Source organism: Stomoxys calcitrans, chromosome 1, assembly GCF_963082655.1.
Source record: "Stomoxys calcitrans chromosome 1, idStoCalc2.1, whole genome shotgun sequence".
NCBI classification, from domain to species: Eukaryota; Metazoa; Arthropoda; class Insecta; order Diptera; family Muscidae; genus Stomoxys; species Stomoxys calcitrans.
The window spans coordinates 246,194,997-246,213,687 of NC_081552.1; the positions used below are offsets into that span (position 1 = coordinate 246,194,997).

The 18,691-nt window shown below is 40.8% G+C and overlaps 1 protein-coding gene across 2 annotated transcripts in view; it reads right to left on the minus strand.

The window, feature by feature from the left end:
• The window catches only part of LOC106086944 (uncharacterized), a 297,353-nt gene that overhangs the window by 12,823 nt on the left and 265,839 nt on the right, over window positions 1-18,691 (minus strand). Inside the window, exon 2 of one of the 2 annotated variants that reach the window (XM_059362199.1) lies at window positions 3,832-5,073. In XM_059362199.1, coding sequence (XP_059218182.1) covers window positions 3,832-5,073 — 1,242 coding nt within the window. Of the gene's footprint in view, window positions 1-3,831; window positions 5,074-18,691 lie in introns of those variants that run through there. The other variant, XR_009396990.1, reaches the window with a different exon arrangement.

The following is an 18,691-nucleotide window of genomic DNA, read 5'->3' on the forward strand; positions in this document are numbered from 1 at the left end:
TGTTAGTTTCAGGTGAATTTCGTCTGAGGGCGCTTAACGCAGTATCTGGTTAAGCTTTGACTGAGCAGAAAAATAATAACTTAACGGTAATCACATTGTTCTCTATAATAATATACAAATTTTCTTTAGAAAAAAATCGTATGTATAACAAGTAAAAAGGTGTTAAGTTCGGCAGGGCCGAACTTTGGATACCCACTACCTTGGGTATATATGTAAAGCACCTTTTGTCATAGTCCGGTGAAAAAGGAATAAATTATGCCTCCATATCAGCATTAACGAAATATAGTCCGATTTGAAACAAATTCGACACGGATGTTGAGAGTACAAGTCATTGTTCAATTTTGTAGCACAAAATATTGGTCTTTTTGGAAGTCATATCCAAATATAGAGCGATCTGAACCATATACGACACGGATGTTGAAAAGCGTAACATAAGTCACTGTCAAATTTCAGCGAAATCGGATTATAAATGTGCCTTATATGGGGCCAAGACTTTAAATCAAGAGATCGGTCAATATAGCAGCTATATCGAAATCTGAACCGATCTGGGCCAAATTGAAGACGGTTATGGAAGGGCCCAACACAACTCACTGTCCCAAATTTCGGCGAAATCGAACAATAAATGCGCCTTTTATGGGCCGAAAACCTTAAATCGAGAGATGGGTCTATATGACAGCTATATCGAAATCTGAACCGATCTGGACCAAATTAAAGAAGAATGTTGAAGGGCCTAACACAACTCACTGTCCCGAATTTGGGTGAAAGCGGACCATAATTGCGCCTTTTATGGCCCCAAAACCTTAAGTCGAGAGATCGGTCTATATGGCAGCTATATCGAAATCTGAACCGATCTGGACCAAATTGAAGACGGATGTCGAGGGGCCCAGCACAACTCACTGTCCCAAATCTCGGTGAAATCGAACAATAAATGAGCTTTTTACGGGCCGAAAACCGTTAATCGAGAGATCGGTCTATATGGCAGCTTTATCCAAATCTGGACCGACCTGAGCCATATAAAAGAATAATGTGAATGAAGGGCCTAAGCAACTCACTGTCCCAAATTTTGCCAAAATCGGACAAAGACGCGCCTTTTAGGGGTCCAATACTTTAAATCGAGAGATCGGTTTATATGGCAGCTATATCCAAATCTGTACCGATCTGGACCAAATTGAAGAAGGATGTCGACTGGCCTAACACAACTCACTGTCCCAAATTTTGGCAAAATCGGACACTAAATGCGCCTTTTATGGGTCCAAGACTTTAAATCGAGAGATCGGTCTATATGGCAGCAATATCCAAATTTGAACCGATCTAGGCCAAATTGAAGAAGGATGTCGATTGGCCTAACACAACTCACTGACCCATATTTTGGTAAAATCGGACAATACATGCGACTTTTGTGGCCCCAAGACTTTAAATCGAGAGATCGGTTTATATGGCAGCTATATCCAAATTTGAACCGATCTGGGCCAAATTGAAGAAGGTTGTCGACTGGCCTAACACAACTTACTGTCCCAAATTTTGGCAAATTCGGACAATAAATGCGACTTTTGTGGCCCCAGGACTTTAAATCGAGAGATCGGTCTATATGGCAGCTATATTCAAATCTGGACCGATTTGAGCCATATGAAGGAATAATATTGAAGGGCCTAACACAACTCACTGTCCCAAATTTCGGCGAAATTGGACAATAAATGCGCCTTTTATTGGCCTAAAACCTTAAATCGAGAGATCGGTCTATATGGCAGCTATTTCCAAATCTGGACCGATCATATGGCTCAGATCGGTCCAGATTTGGAAATAATGTTAGAAGGAATAATGTTGAAGGGCTTAACACAACTCACTGTCCCAAATTTCGGCGAAATTGGACAATAAATGCGCCTTTTATGGGCCCAAGACTTTAAATCGAGAGATCGGTCTATATGGCAGCTATATACAAATCTGGACCGATCTGAGCCATATGAAGGAATAATGTTGAAGGGCCTAACACAACTCACTGTCCCAATTTTCGGCGAAACTGGACAATAAATGCGCCTTTTATTGGCCTAAAACCTTAAATCGAGAGATCGGTCTATATGGCAGCTATATCCAAATCTGGACCAATCTGGGCCAAATTTTGAAGAAGGATCTCGATGGGCCTAACACAACTTACTGTCCCATATTTTGGCAAAATCGAAGAATAAAAAAAAAATCTGAACCATATTTGAGTTGGATGTCGGGAGGCTCAAGACAACTCACTATTTCGTATTATATTGAAATCGGATGATAATTTCGGCTTTTATGGGCTTATGACCCTCAATCGGCAGATCGGTCTATGTGGCAGCTATAGCTAAATATATAAAATTGAATTTGTGTTTGTTTATTCCGTATAGACTCGAAAACGGCTGAACCGATTAGATTAAAATTTTCACAGATTGTGTAAGTTAGTCTGCAAGGAAACATAGGCTATATAATTTTTGGATATCGGAAGGAGGACGGACACTCCCCCTTACCCCAATAGTACTATCCAAAAAAAAGTGGACTAATCGGGACAATATGGGACTCAAATGAAAGGTATTCAGGAGTAGAGTACGAGTTTTATGTTCAAAATTGGGTCCAAGTAACTAGGGGGCCGTTCCAACCCCAAAACCCCCTAAAATAAGTTTTTTGGACGATCATGACAATATGGGACTCAAATGAAAGGTATTCGAGAGTAGATTGCGAATATGGTTAGGAAGGAGAAAATGGTTTTATAATTTGTTGATTTCGGAAGGGGGTGCACCCTCCCCCGTTACCCAAAAAAACACCATCCAAAATCAAATGAAAAGTATGCGGGAGTAGATAACGAATCTGGCATACAAATTCATGTCGAAGTATAGGGGGTCACCCCACTCCCACAAAAACGCCCAAAATGGGCACATTAGCCCATCACGGATATATGGAACTCGGTTTGTTTGTTCCGTATAGACTGAAAAACGGCAGAACCGATTTTCGCGAAATTTTCGCATATTGTGTAGATTGGGCTGGAAGGAAACATAGGTAGTATAATTTTTTGATATCGGGAGGGGGGCGGACCCTCCCCTTATGCCAAGAACGCAACCAAAAACCAAAAGTGCACCGATCGGGGCAATATAGATATCAAATGAAAGGTATTGGAGAGTAGAATACGAATATGTTATTAAATTTTGAGTCTAAGTACCCATCGGACCGCCCCAACCGCAAAACTCCCCCAAACAGACATATTGGACGTTCATTTCAATATATGGCTCAAATGAAAGGTTTTCGGGAGTAGATTTCGAATCTGGCATACAAAATCAGATCGAAGTATAGGGGATCACGCCACCCCTCAAAAACGCTATTAGACCCATTATGACTATATGGTACTTGGCTGAACCGATTTTCTTAAAATTTTCATAGATTTTGTACGTTTGTCTGGAAGAAAACATAGGTTATATAATTTTCAGATATCGGGTGGAGGCGGACCCTCCCCCTTACCCCAAAAACGCCACCCATATCCGAAAGTGGTCGGATGGGCACAATAAGGGTAATAAGGGTAATGAAAGGTATTGGAGACCAGAAAACGAAAATGGTATCAAAATTTATGTCCAAGTACACAGCGAAAATTTAATATTTTCTAACTTTGAAAAATTTCTCTATGATATGGCCATTGCGGCCATTCTTTAAAAGGGATGTTCTTGGGAAATTTAAAAATTTTGCTATTCTTAAGAGCTCGAATTCGAAGGACATTTGAAGAGTCACAATTGCGCCAAAGGTGTGGCATAATTAACATACTCAAACACTTGTAATTTGGGTCCTTTAACATTGGGATGCTGCTTCATTTATTTCACTTACCTCTCAATTTTAATAAACGCTGACGGCGACGTCTCCTTTGATCTCGATTGCTTGCCACAATGGAACCGTCCCCATTGAAAATCTCATTGGAATCGCTAAGACTTGATGAGGTGCTATTCGAGGAATCAGTTGTGGTAGAGGTGGTGGCGGCGGCAACAGCGATGTTGTTGTTGTTGTTATGATTGAGTATGACGATTGGAGAATTTGATGATGGGTGGGATTGTGGTTGATATGGTTGTTGCTGCTGTTGTTGTTGTTGTTGCAATAAATGTAATTTTCGCCGACGTTGTTTTCTGCGTCTTTGTTGAAGCTGTTGCTGTTGTATTTGGCGTTGGTGTTGATGATGATGCTGGTGGCTGTGGGAGGAATTGCGTTGTGACGACGACGACACTGTTGCCACATTTCTCGATGGATTCCTGCCATTAGCCAACAACTCTAACTGTCTATCCTGGGCATTTAGCACCGGTGCCGATGAGGATGGTGTTGCAATTGCTGCTATTCCAGAACCACAAAATCTTCTTCGTCCACCATTTAAGAGGACATAATCTTCTGCATCAGTAGCAGCAGCATTGACATCAATGCCAGGACCAAGAACTTCCGGTACTTGACAATGCCTTAAAGGCGGAGGAGCTACTGGCAATGGCTGGATCTCAGGCAACGGATGCGAATGCGAATGCTGGCAGCCGTTGTTGCCCTCCGCATTGCCATTACCCAAAGCATTGAGAAGATCTCGAGAAGAATTTGCCGATGCTGATGCTGATGATGATGATGTTGATTCTGATGAGGGCAATAATTCCAGCTGATTGTAACGTGGCGTATAGCTGGGCGGCGGAGTCAGCGGCAAGGAATTGTAATTCGGTGGGGGTGTACGACACAAGAAGTGTTCTTGCTCTTGCTCTTGCTGTTGTCTTTGTCTTCGATTTACAAAAAATTGGTCTTCAGCATTTTCACAATACTCAACAGCGGCCTCCTCATTGCCATTGTCATCATCTTCCACATTGTTGACATCACTACTACCATTGATGCAATTCAATGTGGCAAAACGCGGCTGACGTGATGGCTGTGTTACTGATGTGGATGTCGATGATGATGTTGCTGCTGGCGTTACTGGCGCTGATGTTAAAGGATTCACCCCCCGTATGCCACCACCACGGCCAATGCCTTCTGTTCTCCTGCCACCACTTGAGTTTACTTCAAGCGTTGAATTATTAAGGGACGTTGAAGCATTAATACCACTGTGTCCTGTTAATATTTTTGTTTTTATTGTTGTTAATGAAAAGAAAAAGAAGAGAAAGGGAGAAAATAAATTTGATGAAATTCTGTGAACAATGCCTTGTACGAAGGATATGAAACAAAAGTTAAGCAACAATGAAAAAAAGCCAAAAAAAACGATAACAATAAAGACTTTAAGTATTATTTACAAACATAACCAACCACTCTTGGTCTCTCTCTCTCTCTCTCTTTTACTCTCTCACACACAAACACATACTTACATACATCAAGTAAAACAACGTAAAGAACTTTTGAAGGGTTACGTTGGTATAGGATATGGTTTACCCTGCGACAAAAAAAAATTAAAAAAATCTATGCCGTTATAGCGATGTCTTTATTAAATTTAAGACCTCCATAGGCTCAATAAGTCAAATCGGGAGATCTGTTTATATAGGAACAAAATCCAATCAAGGACAAGTTTACAATCCAAATGTCCTACATCTTCATTACAATTTCGAGCCTTACTCGTTTGAGAGATAGCGTGGTGTTGTATCCCAGAAAATCAAAAAACCAATTACAAAAAGGCCGGGCCGTGCTTTGTATACCTACCACCTCGGGTATATATGTAAACCAGCTTTCGTCAAAATCCGGTGAAAAATGCATACCTTATGCCCCATAGCAGCTATATCGAAATATGTTTCGATTAGGACCAAATACTAATAAGTACAAGTCATTGTTCAATTGTGTATAACAAAATATTGGTCTTTTTAGAAGCTATATCTAAAAATAAACCGATCTGAACCATACACGACACGGATGTCGATAAGCCTAACATAAGTCACTGTGTCAAATTTCAGTGAAATCGGATTATAAATGCGCCTTTTATGGGCCCCAGACTTTAAATCGAGATATCGGTTTATATCGGAGATATTTCAAAATCTGAACCGATTTGAGCCATATTGCAGAAGTGTGTCGAGGGGCTTAACTTAACTCACTGTCCCAAATTTCGGCTAAATCGGACAATAAATGTGCCTTTTATGGGCCCAAAACCCATAAACCGAAAGATCGGTCTATATGGCAGCTATATTCAAATCTGAACCGATCTGAGCCAAATTAATGAAAGATGTCGAGTGGCCTAACAAAACTCACTGTCCCAATTTTTGGTAAAATCGGACAATAAATGTGGCTTTTATGGGCCCAAAACCTAAAATCTGGAGATCGGTATATATGGCAGCTATATACAAATCCGGACCGAACTGGGCCAAATTGCAGAAGTATGTCGAGGGGCTTAACTTAACTCACTGTCTCAAATTTCAGCGAAATCGGACAATAAATGTGCCTTTTATGGGCCCAAAACCTTAAATCGAGGGATCGGTCTATATGACAGCTATATCCATATTTGGACCGATCTGGACCAAATTGCAGAAAGATGTCGAGTGGCCTAACACAACTCACTGTCCCAAATTTCGGCGACATCGGACAATACATGCGTTTTTTATGGGCCCAAAGCCTTGAATCGAGGGATCAAGGCTTTGGGCCCATATGGCAGCTATATCCATATCTAGACCGATCTGAGCCAAATTGAAGAAGGATGTCGAAGGGCCTAACGCTACTCACTGTCCTAAATTTCAGCAACATCGTACAATAAATTCGGCTTTTATGAGCCCAAAACCTTCAATCGAGAGATCGGTCAATATGACAGCTATATCTAAATGTGGACCGACCTGTGCCATATTACAGAAGTATGTCGAGGGGCTTAACTTAAATTGCTGTCCCAAATTTCGGCGACATAGGACAATAAATGCGCCTTTTATGGGCTCAACACCTTAAATCGAGAGATCGGTCTATATGACAGCTATATTCAAATCTGGACCGATCTGGGCCAAATTGAAGAAGGATGTCGAAGAGCCTAACACAACTCACTGTCCCAAATTTCAGCAATATCAGAAAATAAATGTGGCTTTTATGGGCCTAAGACCCTAAATCGGTGGATCGGCCTATATGACTGCTATATCCAAATCTGGATCGATCTCGGCCAAATTGCAGAAATATGTCGAGGGGCCTAACTTAACTCACTGTCCCGAATTCCAGCAAAATCGGATAATAAATGTGGCTTTTATGGGCTTAAGACCCCAAATCGGCGGATCGGTCTATATGGCAGCTATATTCAAATCTGCACCGATTTAGGCCATATTGCAGAAGTATGTCGAGGGGCTTAACTTAACCCACTGTCCTGAATTTCAGCGACATCGGACAATAAATGCACCTTTTATGGGCCCAAAGCCTTAAATCGAGAGATCGGTCTATATGGCAGCTATATCCAAATCTGGACCAAATTGAAGGAGGATGTCGAAGGGCCTAACACTACTCACTGTCCCAAATTTCGGCCACATCGGACAATAAATGTGGCTTTTATGGGCTCAAAACCTTAAATCGAGAGATCGGATAATAAATGCTCCTTTTATGGGCTCAAAACCTTAAATCGAGAGATCGGTCTATATGGCAGCTATATTCAAATTTGGACCGATCTGTGCCATATTACAGAAGTATGTCGAGGGGCTTAACTTAACTCACTGTCCCAAATTTCAGCGACATCAGAGAACAAATGCGCCTTTTATGGGCCCAAGACCTTAAATCGAGAGATCGGTCTATATGGCAGTTATATCCAAATCTGAATTGATCTGGGCCCAATTGTAGAAAGATGTCGAGTGGCCTAGTTCAAGTCACTGTCCCACATTTCAGCAAAATCGGACAATAAATGTGACTTTTATGTTCCTAAGACCCTTAATCGGCGGATCGCTCTATATGGGGGCTATGTCAATATATAGTCCGATGTAGCCCATCTTCGAACTTTACCTTGCTGATGGACAAAATAAAGAATCTGTGCAAAATTTCAGCTCAATATCCCTATTTTTAAAGACTGTAGCGTGATTTCAACAGACAGACGGACGGACATGGCTAAATCGTCATAGATTTTTACTCTGATCAAGGGCATGTATACTTTATAGGGTCCGAAATTGATATTTCGAGGTGTTGCAAACGGTGTGACAAATTGAATATACCCCCATCCTTCGATGGGGGGTATAAAAATAATAAATAAGCATAATACATTGAACCCCACAACGCCATGACAAATTGATAGCCATTAAAAAGTGGCCTACCATTTTACACTTGGGTTACAAATGCAAGGACTAAATCAAAGCACTTCATTTCATTCATTCAGGTGAAGAAGAGGATATGAAAAATGTGGGGCTTTTCATTTCAAAGAAAAAGGCGCTGGTCTCAGCCGGAAAGTTTGTCTTCAGTCGAGTTGTAGTATTTGCAATGATGGCTATGTTATGGCATTGCCATCTTAGGCTGCTGCTCCTGCTGATGATGATTGCTGTGCTCTGCTGAATGTCCCAAGCCATCACACTTCACTGCCTGCCAACCACACTCTTCTGGTGGTGGTGGAGGTGGCGGTGGTAACAATGTTGATGTTGTGCAAGGGGCAAAACAGAGTACGACAATTAAATTATATAAGTAAGCCTAGAAGGAGGGTTTATTGATTTAGGTTAAGGGTAAGTCTATATCGCGATGATGAATGATACCGCCACCATGCCGCTGGCAATTCCGCAGCAAGCCAGAGATGGAGAGGGGGTGGAGAGGGGGGAGAAAATGTCAACAGTAGAGATTTATTTTGTATTCACATTTACGCTCTTTCGAGTAAATGCAAGTAGGCGTAGAACGGATGCACTCGGCAAAGGAGTCTTTGATACGTTTCCCCCTTTTGGCATAAAAACTGTAAGCAATACGGCTAGAATATTTTTTTAATTATTTCAATATATACGTACGGTACGTTGTATGTTGGTGATTGAAATAGTTTTTTAATACTTCAAAAAAAAAAAAAGGATTCAACTTGAGATAATGAAACATTCGCTCCTTTGATGTGGATGGAGTTTGTTTATCTCAGCGCAGTTGTGAGTGATGAATACAACAATTTGTTCCTGGAGTTTTTTTTCCGGCTGCTGAAATTGAAGTATGTATTGACTTTGAGTTACTATTGGATTTTATTAAGGAGGTATATTAACTTTGTCATTGCTGGATACATACGTTGAGGATACTGTAAAGAACTTGCATTCTTGATAGTCATGACATTCTAAGGGCCGGTTTCTCATTCTCCGGTTATAACTTGGTAGAATTAAGAAGGTAATGTCACTAGTCCCACAACAACGAAATCAACTTTTCATCTCTGTGGGCCTGGTCGCGCAAATTCCCACTTGGCTATCAAATTTCTTTACACTGTCAAATTGACATTCTAGTTATACCCAGCATCAAAGGGTGAGGTTATATTCATTTGGTCCGACCTATCTTCTTATATATAAAATTGAATTTGTGCTTGTTTGTTTGTCGGCTTGTTGTTTGTTCCGTATAGACTCAAAAACGGCAGTACTGATTACCTTGAAATTTTCACAGATTGTGTAGGTTGGTCTGGAAGGAAACATAGGCTACATAATTTTTTGATATCGTAAGGGGGGCGGACCCTCCCCCTCACCTCAAAAGTACTACCCAAAAATAAAAGTGGACCGATCGGGATAATATGGGTATCAAATGAAAGGTATTTGGTAGTAGATTGCGAATATGGTCAGAAAGGAGAAATAGGCTTTATAATTTGTTGATTTCGGAAGGGGCGGACCTCCCCCGTTACCCAAAAACACCACCACTCAAAATCAAAAGTGGACCGATCGGGACAATATGGGTATCAAATGAAAGGTATTGGAAAATAGAATATGGGTATAGTATTAAAAGGTCTAAGTACCAATCGGGCCGCCCCAACCCCAAGATTCCCCCAAACAGACATATTGGACGTATATGTCAATAAGGGCCTTCAATGAAAAGTATTCGACAGTGGATTACAAATATGGCATAAAAAATTAGGTCCAAATAAATCGAGGTCGCTCCACCCCCAAGTACCCCCAAATGGGCATATTAGCCGACCATGTCTATACGGAACTCAAATTAAAGGTATTTGGGAGAAGATTACGAATATGACATTAAAATTTGTGTTCAAGTCTAGGTGGCGCTTTTCTTTCCAAAAATAAATCAAATAGGTTGATTGACCTATTATGACAATATGGGAATCAAATGAAAGGTATTTTAGAGTAGAAAACGAATTTGATGTCCAATTTTGGAGCCAAGTGTTTTGGGATATGCCCGAAAGCGCACCCTAAACTGAACTTAATTTCCGATTATGGCAATATGGAGCTCAAATCAACGGTATTTGGGAGTAAAAAACGAATTCGGTATCTATAATCAGGGCCGGTGGTCGCCCCAGCACCAAAACACCCTCCAAACATTTCATATCTACTGACCATGGCAATATGGGGTTCATATTAAATGGATTTGGGAGTGCAATACGAATTTGATATCCACATTTGAGTCGAAATGTCTGAGTGCCATGCCTCCTCCAAAAAGCACTTCTCATTGCCCTAATTTTCGAAAACAACAGATCTCGGAGTGCAGTACGAAACCAACAGATCTCGGCGATTGGCATTGGGATTCGTTCGAAATTTTTTTTGCACTCTCATAGTCAAAACAAAACTTGGTTTCTATTTCTTGCGGTCGGGTGCCTCGGGGGCCGTCCAAATCCCACCAAATGGGTATATAGACCAATCACGACAATAAAGAGCTCAAACGAAAGGTGCTTGAGAGAAAATAACGAATTTGATTTCCTATTGAAGAGCCATATGTTTGGGGAACTGCCCACTCCAAAATCACCTCCCTATTATATAAAAGCAATTTGATGTTTAAATTGATTGATTTTCAGGAAATTGATACTCGTTATCGGGACAAAGTCCTTGGGGTCCATCCCACCCTCAAACAGAATTTTTTTTATCGATCATGCCATTATTGGGCTCATATAAAACCGAGAAGGGGCACACTTCTCACACATCAATGAAAGCCGTCCGATTCAAGTTTAAATCCAATGATAAGGGGCTTTTTTTATAGCCGAGTCCGAATGGCGTGCCGCAGTGCGACACCTCCTAGGGGAGAATCACCTCTTTAAATTTTGTCCGATGTTATCGCCAGCATTTGAACGCAGGCGTTCAGCGTTATAGGCGGATATAGGCCACACTGGCACGATATCGATGTACACATTCAGGGCGAAGTGCCCCAACCCTAAAAGGATATTAGAGAGTTCAAGAAGGCGCAGCGGAGCGGGCCCGGTTCGGATAGTAAAGTATATATATTCTTGATCAGCGTAAACATCTAAGACGATCTAGCCATGTCCGTACGTCTGTCTGTTGAAATATTGAGCTGGAACTTTGCACAGATTCTTTTATTGTCCATAAGCAGGTTAAGTTCGAAGATGGGCTACATCGGACTATATCTTGATCTAGCCCCTATATATATCGATCAGCCGATTTAAGGTCTTAGGCCCATAAAAGCCACATATATTATCCGATTTTGCTGAACTTTGGGAGAGTGAGTTAAGTTAAGCCCCTCTACATACTTCTACAATATGGCACAGATCGGCCTAGATTTGGATATAGCTCTCATATAGACCGATCCGCCGATTTAGGGTGTTGAGCCCATAAAAGCCACATCTATTATCCGATTTTGCTGAAATTTGGGACAGTGAGTTGTGTTGGGCCCTTCGACATTCTTCTTTAATTTATTCCAGATCGGTCCAGATTTAGATATAGCTGCAATATAGACCGATCGGCCAATTTAGGGTGTTCGGCCCATAAAAGGCGCATTTATTGTTCGATTTTGGGACAGTGAGTTGTGTTAGGCCCTTTGACATCGTTCTTCAATTTGGCCCAGATTGGTCCAGATTTCAATATAGCTGCCATATAGACCGATCTCTCGATTTAAGGTTTTGGGGCCATAAAAGGCGCATTTGTTGTCCGATGTCGCCGAAATTTGAGACAGTGAGTTAAGTTAAGTCCCTCGACATACTTCTGTAATATGACACAGATTGGTCCACATTTGGATTTGCATGCCCTATATGCCGATCTCTCTATTTAAGGTTTTGGGCTCACAAAAGCCGCAAATCAAAGGTCGAAATCGGTCGATAACCTGATATAGCTCCCATATAAACCGATATCCGGATTTCACTTCTTGAGCCCTTAAAAGCCGCAATTTTTGTAGGATTTGGCTGAAATTCTGCATGCGGTGTTCTTTTATAACTATCAACAACTGTGCTAAGTACGGTTCAAATCGGTCTATAACCTGATATAGTTCCCATATAAACCGATCTCCGGATTTCACTTCTTGAGCCCTTAAAAGCCGCAATTTTTGTAGGATTTCGCTGAAATTCTGCATGCGGTGTTCTTGTTAAGACTTTCAACAACTGTGTCAAGTACGGTCTAAATCGGTCCATAATCTGATATAGCTTCCATATAAACCGATCTCCGGATTTCACTTCTTGAGACCTTAAAAGCCGCAAGTTTTATCCGATTTGGCTGAAATTTTGCACATAGGGTTCTGTTATGACTCCTAACAACTGTGCCAAGTACAGTCCAAATCGGTCTATAACCTGATATAGCTCCCATATAAACCGATCTCCCGATTTGAATTCTTGAGCCCCAATTTTTGTCCGATTTGGCTGAAATTTTGCATTTAGTGTTCTGTTAAGACTTCCAACAACTGTTAAGTGCGGTCGAAATCGGTTAAGGGCTTGATATAGCTCCCATATAAACCGATCTCCCGATTTGACTTCTTGAGCCCCTGGAAGCCGCAATTTTTGTCCAATTTGGCTGAAATTTTGCACATGATGTACCGTTATGACTCCTAACAACTGTGCCAGGTACAGTCGAAATCGGTCAAGAACCTGATATAGCTCTCATATAAACCGATTTCCCGATTTGACTTCTTAAGCCCCTGGAATCCGGAATTTTTGTCCAATTTGGCTGAAACTTAGCACATGGTTTTTCGTTATGACTTCCAACAACTGTGCCAAGTGTGGTCTAAATCGGTCGAGAACCTGATATAGCTCCCATATAAACCGATCTCCCGATTTTATTTCTTGAGCCCCTGGAAGCCAGAACTTTTGCCCAATTTGGCTTAAATTCTGAATGCAGTGTTCTGTTGTTTCTTCCAACAACAGTGCTTACTACGGTCCAAATCGGTCTATAACCTGATATAACTCCCATATATACCGATCTCCGGATTTCACTTCTTGAGCCCTTGGACGCCGCAATTTTCGCACGATTTGGCTAAAATTTTGCACAAGGTGTTCTGTTATGACTTCCAACAACTGTGCCAAGTATGGTCTGGATCGGTCTTTAACCTGATATAGCTCCCATATATACCGATCTCCCGATTTGACTTCTTGAGCCCCTGGACGCCGTAATTTTCGCACGATTTAGCTGAAATTTTGCACAGTGGGGTTTCTTACGACTTCCAACAACTGTGCTAAGTACGGTCCAAATCGGTCTGTAATCTGTTATAGCTCCCATATAAATCGAGCTCCCGATTTGACTTCTTGATCCCCAAGGCCCAATTTTTGTCCGATTTTGCTGAAATTTTGCATGCGGTCTTCTGTTACTGTGTTCTCCAACAACTGTGCCAAGTGCGGTCCAAATCAGGCTATAAACTGATATAGCTACCATATTTTAGCAGAATCCATGATCGTGGATTCCCAAGATTCGGCCCGTTCTAACTTAGCACGCTTTTACTTGGTTTATCCTCAAATTAAATTTTAAGCCAAACAACATCTCTATGCGAACCATTTGCACAGTGTGTGAAAATCAATTATGGCCAACTAAGCCAAGTAGCAAAAGAAAATGCCCTCAATTTCTTGTGAAATGGATTATGAGAATCAGACCTTAATAACAGAACCTGTTGTTAACGCTGGAAATAGGAAAACGAGCAAAAACATGAAGGAAAATTAACTAATTCCGTATAAAACAATCGATTGTGGCAAGTCTCTCTGTAGGATAGCTGGGAAATGGCAAATGCAGCCAATGCTGCTATCATGCTGAGGTTGGGAAATGAACGTGACGATGGTAGTGGTGGTGTAATTATTTAAATTCCATTGTCCGACTAATCCACCCAATTGATTTTTAACTCTGAACATCTTTACTATGGCTATGAACGACTAGGCCAGCGACTACAGCGAGTCACTCATTCGCTCGCTCGCTCATACACGTGATGGGAGTATGCCAGCAGAAAGCTATACCAAGTCGAATACCACTGCAGTACCAATGCGAGAAAATCAGGCCTTACTCAAAGTTGGTTTCTGGGTTGGGATTCTGCTGTGGTGATTCTACAGTGGTAGTGTTGGTGAGCGTGTCCAATAAAATTCCATGAGATAACATGGCCCTGCGTATCTACCATTTTTTGTAAGCCAAATAAAATGGCTAAAACGTGACGATATTTCAAAAGCAATAGCAACAGCAACAACTAAGGCAAGTCACATTATCCACAAGCCAGGCAAAGGAGGCTCTCTTTCGGTGCGCACAAGATCAGTATGGGTTGTTCCTGGCCAGTTATTGCTTACCGCTCCATGCCTGATGATGCTTTTAATGCGTGGCAGTGGCGGACTAACACACCAATGAACATTTCCACTAGCATGATATGCTGCTGCTGCTTCTGCGGCTGCGGCTGCTGATGATGACGTTGTCGGCGAAGGTGGTTGGAGATCATGCCACAGGATTAATAATATATTCCTCATGCCTCCTCATTCCCAGGCGATGCTGTTCATTCCTTTCATTTTGTGTCTTTTTTTTTTTTTTGGTTTCTTTAATGGCATTAAGATATTTTCATTCCCATTTCCAATTTCAGCGTTGGCGTGATATTGGCTGGCCAGTCACTCTGTCTGATGGACAGAGTTCAATCAAAAAAAAAAATTGCTACTACATTGTTGCAAACAACATTGCAATGTTGCAATGCAACACCTTATAATAGACAATCTAGCTGGGAGAACAGGAGAGAACGAAAGAGAGTGAAAAAGGATCCTAGGTTAAGTATCAGTTGCATTAGACGACCACTTTTGCCTCTATTTCCTCCATAATTATCGGTAAAAGCAGTTAGCCAGCTTTAGGCTTACCCCAAAACTCCATCCAACAGACACTAATGATGGAAAATAATTTCATAAAAAAACGCGAGAAATATTTTTGTCCATCTGTTGCAGAGGTTTGACCGGCTACCGTTTTAAGCATGATCGCATAAATGCTTGGGTTCGATATCTGAACACCAGAACGCTGAACGCCTGGGTTCGAATCCTGCCGAGACCATCATAAAATATTTTCAGCGGTGGTTTTCCCCTGATAATGCTGGCAACATTTGTGAGGTACTATGCCATGTAAAACGTCTCTCCAAAGAGGTGTCGCACTGTGGCACGCCGTTCGGACTCGGCTATAAATAGGAGGCCCCTTGTCATTGAGCTTTAACTTGAATTGGACTGCACTCATTGATATGTGAGAAGTTTGCCCATGTTCCTTAATGGAATGTTCATGGGCAAAATTTGCATTTGACGTCCTCGGGCAATTTTATGGAATTTTGTCTTTGAGAGAAAATTTCATGGAGAAAAAATTCTATTAACGTGTTGTCTTTAGAGAAAATTTTATGGACATTTTGTCTTTAAGAGAAAATTTCATAGAAATTTAGTCATAAAGAGAAAATTTTATACAAATTTAGTTTTTACAGAAAATTTTATTGAAAATTGTAAAAAAATAATTTCGTATAATTTTTTCTTTAGAGAAATATTCATGAAAAATTTTTTTTTTAGAGAAAATTTAATGGAAATTTGATCATGGATTTTTTTTCTTATTTTTCTTTATTTCATGGAAATCTTGTCTTAAGACATAATTTGCGATGCTTTCTTCCACGATGTCGTACATGCTTCCCCATGCCAGTATCTTGGCTAAGGAGGCTTCAATGAGATTGCGAAGAGTGATCCATCGAACTAACTTCACAACTCATTTAGGAGTCGTCTGTGTAAACATAGTGCCCAACCAAATTAGCGAATACTTAAAATTAAAACAAAACTAGAGGCTCAAGAAGTCAAGATCCCAGATCGGTTTATATGACAGCTATGTCAGGTTATGGACCGTAGAACCACACTTAGCATAGTTAATTGAAATGACAACAAAACACCTCATGCAAAATTTCAGCCAAATCGGATAGGAATTGCAACCTCTAAAGGCTCAAGAAGTCAAGACCTCAGATCGACTTAAATGACAGCTATACCAGGTTATGCATTGATTTCATCCGTACTTGGCACACTTGTTGGAAATCATAACAAAACATCCCATGCGAAATTTCAGCCAAATCGGATGAAAACTGCGCCCTGTAGTAGCTCAAGAAGTCAAGATCCAAGATCAGTTTATATGGCAGCTATATCAAAACATGGACCGATGTGGCCCATTTACAATCCCAACCGACCAACACTAATAAGAAGTATTCGTGCCAAATTTCAAGTGGCTAGCTTTAGTTCTTCGAAAGTTAGTGTGCTTTCGACAGACAGACGGACATGATCGAATTAGAATGTCATGACGATCAAGAATATATAGAAACAGAATGACGAAATTAGTATACCCCCATCCTATGGTGGAGAGTATAACAAGTAAAAAGGCGTTAAGTTCGGCCGGGCCGTACCTTCGTCAAAATCCGTTTCAGTGAAATCTGATTATAAATGCGCCTTTTATGGAGCCAAGACTTTAAATCGAGATATCGGTATATATGGCAGCTATATTCAAATCTGAACTGATCTGTGCCATATTGCACAAGTATGTCGAGGGGTTTCGCATAACTCACTGTCCCAATTTTCGGCGAAATCGAACAATAAATGCGCCTTTTATGGCCCGAAAATCTTAAATCGAGAGATTGGTCTATATGACAGTTATATCCAAATCTGGACCGATCTGAGTCAAATTGAAGAAGAATGTCGAAGGGCCCAACTCAACTCACTGTCCCAATTTTCGGTGAAATCGGACAATAAATGCGCCTTTTATGGGCGCAAGACCTTAAATCGAGAGATCGGTCTATATGGCAGCTGTATCCAAATCTGAACCGATCTGGGCCAAATTGAAGAAGGATGTCGAAGGGCCTAACACAACTTACTGTCCCAAATTTTGGCGAAATCGGACAATAAATGCGCCTTTTATGGCCCGAAAATTTTAAATCGAGAGATCGGTCTATATGGTAGCTATATCCAAATCTGAACCGATCTAGGCCAAATTGAAGAAGGATGTCGAGTGGCCTAACGTTACTCACTGACCCAAATTTCAGCAAAATCGTACAATAAATGTGTGGTGTGTGTGGACCATGAAGGTCCTAAGACCCTAAATCGCCGGATCGGTCTATATAGGGGCTATATCAATATATAGTCCGACATATCCCATCTTCGAAATAAACCTGCTTATGGACAAAAAAAGAATCTGTGCAAAGCTTTCAGCTCAATATCTCTATTTTTTGGAGACTGTAGCGTGATTTCAACAGACAGACGGACGGACATGGCTAGATCGTCTTAGATTTTTAGGAACCCACCACCATGGATTCCACTAAAAATTTACCCTTAATAACTGAGTTGGTATTTGATTTATTTTGGTCTCAAAAAGTCATATGGGTACTTAGGGGGCCCTATATCATCATATTGACCGCTTTTGGGCCAAACGTCAACCGAATCAGGTGAAAATTTAGGCTTCTAAGGGCTGAAGAAGTCAAATCCGGGCATTGATTTATATGGGGGCTATATCTGTTTATAGACCGATTCGGATAAAACCGATCTAGGGTTTTGACTTCTTGAGCCTCCAGAGGCCGCAATTATCGTCCGAATTGACTGAAATTTTGCACGTGGTATCATATCCAACAACTATGTTAGGTATGGTTCAAATCGGTTCATAACTTGATATAGCTGCCGTATAAACCGATCTGGAGTCTTGACTTCTTGAGCCTCTAGATGGCGCAATTCTTATCCGAGTTGGCTGTAATTTTGCACATGGTGTTTTGGTATCACTTCCAACAACTGTGCAAAGTACGGTTGAAATCGGTTCATAACCTGGTATAGCTGCCCTATAAACCGATCTTGGATCTTGACTTCTTGAGCCTCTAGAGGGCGCAATTATAGTCCGATTTGACTGAAATTTTGCACTTCGTGTTTTGGTATCACTTCCAACAATTGTGCGAAGTATGGTCGAAATCGGTCTACAACCTGGTATAGCTGCTATTAAACCGTTTTTTGGATCTTGACTTCTTGAGCCGCTAGAGGACGCAATTCTTATCCGATTTGGGTGAAAATTTGCATTAAGTGTTTTTCTACGACTTGCAACAACTGTGCTTAGTATGGCGCAAATCGGTACATAACCTGATATAGCTGCCCTATAAACCGATCTTGGGTCTTGACTTCTTGAGACTCCAGAGGGCGCAATTCTCATCCGAATTGTTTTTTTACATTTTTTTTTTTACAAATTTTAATAAAAATGTATTTGAAATTTGTTTGCCTTTTAGGCATTTTTTTAAGTAATGAAATCATACCAAATGTTGTACCACTTATATGGCCAATTTTTTGTTTGGTTCAGTTGTAACAAAAGACGATTTCTAATATTTCCATGGAATGAATTGAACTAAGAGTCATGATGACCATTGTGGCAAACATAATTTGAAAATGTTATGATTTCTAGTGAACATTGCCATAAAATGCCTGGAAATTGAGAAGTGG